Source organism: Mizuhopecten yessoensis, unplaced genomic scaffold (genome assembly GCF_002113885.1).
Source record: "Mizuhopecten yessoensis strain PY_sf001 unplaced genomic scaffold, ASM211388v2 scaffold6373, whole genome shotgun sequence".
Taxonomy (NCBI): domain Eukaryota; kingdom Metazoa; phylum Mollusca; class Bivalvia; order Pectinida; family Pectinidae; genus Mizuhopecten; species Mizuhopecten yessoensis.
In genome coordinates, this window is record NW_018406517.1 from 49,952 (window position 1) to 52,612 (window position 2,661).

A 2,661-nucleotide genomic window follows, 5' to 3' on the forward strand; every position below is an offset into this window, starting at 1 on the left:
CCCTATTTTGTCTCTGGTGTGTGTGTGTAAGATTGAGTTTATGTTTTATTATATAAATGATATACTATGTGAAGTATGTTGTTTTAGGCAGAGCATGGGTGTGATAGATTATCTATCATGATGATGTTGATGTTTGTAACTATGCACAGATGATGATGATGATGATGATGATGATGATGATGATGATGATGATGATGATGATGATGATGATGATGATAAATATATGAACAATATAAGTCGAAGTCTATCTTATTTCTGTAAACAAGCAAACGAACGTTTACATAGAATCGAGCAAACCACCTAATTGATAATACATTAGTATAATCATGTCTCTCTAGCAAAACTCTGGCCGCCTCCTACCGAATCGTCTATAGGGAGAACTGCGTTTAGCTCATTCGGTAGAGCATCAGACAAGTAGTAAACCAGAAGTCATGGGTTCGACTCCTAGTGGAGGCATTGAAAAAAAAGACATATTTTACATTGGTTCCCACCCAGGGACCCGGTAAGTATTGACAAAAAAACGCCTAGCGACACTTCGACAAAATTTGCTATGACCCCTTGAAAATTCGGGACGAGTTATTAAATAGTTTATAAGGGTAGGGGGATGGCGGTATGTCACCTTGGTGAAATAAATAAAAATGAGATATACCAAGAAGTTTTATTTCATCCCGCCCTTTTCATACTCTCTAGCTCTTTGTTTCCTTTACTTTCTATTCTTCTTTTCTATCTTGCTATGCAGTCTCAATAACCCTTCTCTGTCTCTGCCTCCGTCTGTCCATAAGATTGTGTTGTTAAAAAACTAGGTTTACATGCAAAGATAACTTTGATTTTCAACTCCGTTTTCCCATTAAAATATGCCACTATAATCCTCGAAAAAGATGTATTAACTTAACTGATAACTGTTTTGCAGGATCTTCACCAATGACCTCAACCAAACCTTGCACAAACCTTGAACAAGGACAGACTGAATATGAGGTATGATGGATTGGTACAAAGGTTTTTTCGGAGGCGATGTCACCTGCTACTGCTGCTGGTCGTTATGATATTTCTCATGACACGTGACCAGGTTAGCAAACTCTCGAAGGATGTGTCCTTTAAGAGTTTCCGGTATCCATTGGACATCAACATGACGGCTCTAGTACGGGCGTACCGAGCAGGTAAGCCGCTGGACAAGAAGCCCATCAACAATTACCAATACAAATACACTACCGACGTCTCTAACAAATGCAAACAGAGTGATATATTCCTTCTATTCCTTGTCAAGTCTTCCGTCCGTCATTTTGACAGAAGGGATTCAATTCGATCCACCTGGGGAAAGGAGGGCCCCACATCGAGTACATTTCAATATAAGACGATATTTTTGGTTGGAATGCCAAGGGAGAACGACGACCATCGAATTCACAAAACATTGCAGGACGAGATTAATCGACACAACGATGTCCTACAAATGACGTTCAGGGATGATTATTACAACAACACTCAAAAGACGGTCGGTGGAATCCACTGGGCCGTCAAGCACTGTGGCCACGCTCAGTTCGTCGTGTTCATGGATGACGACTTCTACGTAGCCACGCCCTTTCTTATAGCATTTCTCGACCCCCTCTCTGCCAAACAGCACGAGACACTCTTCATGGGAAATCTCCACGAAGACGCACCTGAACGGAATGAGTATGGAAAGTGGTTTATATCCTACGAGGACTATCCTTTTAACCGCTACCCACCGTTCATAAGTGCCGGGGCTATGCTCATATCTATGCATTTCTTGAAGGATATACAAATTGCAATACCATATACCAAGAACTTTCTATTCGATGATGTCTTTCTTGCTATTGTGGTGTTTAAACTGGGGGTATATCCCCAACACAACTCTAATATTTACACTGGTGAAAAGAGGATAGAACACAACAGCATGCTATTCCACAGTGTCATTGCTTCTCATGGCTATTATAACGATGTACTCCTGCAGGCAGCCTGGCAGACACATACGATGTATGTGGACGCTCTACGGAGGGTATTGAACCCTTCTCGACAACGAACATCTGACAACACAGGGCAGACGACGCATATATAACATGAATTGTACATTAGATAGCATCACGTTAAGCAATTCAATATAAAACACCTTTAATACCATGTATATGTTATTGTGTACATNAAGTGTATACAATAGTCTTACGTATATCTGTTAAAGCGTATACACTAGTCTTACGTGTATCGGTTATAGTGTTTACATTAAGTCTTACGTGTATCTGTTACAGTGTATACATTAATTCTTACGTGTATCTGTTATAGTGTATACATTAAGTCTTACGTATATCGGTTAAAGTGTATACAATAGTCTTACGTGTATCTGATACAGTGTATACATTAAGTTTTACGTGTATCTGTTACAGTGTATACATTAATTCTAACGTGTATCTGTTATAGTGTATACATTAAGTCTTACGTATATCTGTTAAAGTGTATACAATAGTATTACGTGTATCTGTTACAGTGTAAATAAAAGTCTTAACGTGTATCTGTTACAGTGTATACATTAATTCTTACGGGTATCTGTTATAGTGTATACACTAAGTCCTACGTGTATCTGTTAAAGTGTAACAGTAGTCTTACATGTATCTGTTAAGGTGTATACAATAGTCTTACGTGTATCTGTTATAG

At 38.9% G+C, this 2,661-nt stretch overlaps 1 protein-coding gene across 1 annotated transcript in view; it reads left to right on the forward strand.

Moving 5' to 3' along the window:
- The window catches only part of LOC110452065 (beta-1,3-galactosyltransferase brn-like), an 11,161-nt gene extending 9,044 nt beyond the window's left edge, over positions 1–2,117 (forward strand). Inside the window, exon 2 of the mRNA XM_021500346.1 lies at positions 911–2,117. Coding sequence (XP_021356021.1) covers positions 971–2,071 — 1,101 coding nt within the window. The 5' untranslated portion in view covers positions 911–970 and the 3' untranslated portion in view covers positions 2,072–2,117. The remainder of the gene's footprint in view (positions 1–910) is intronic.
- The last annotated feature ends 544 nt before the right edge of the window (positions 2,118–2,661 follow it).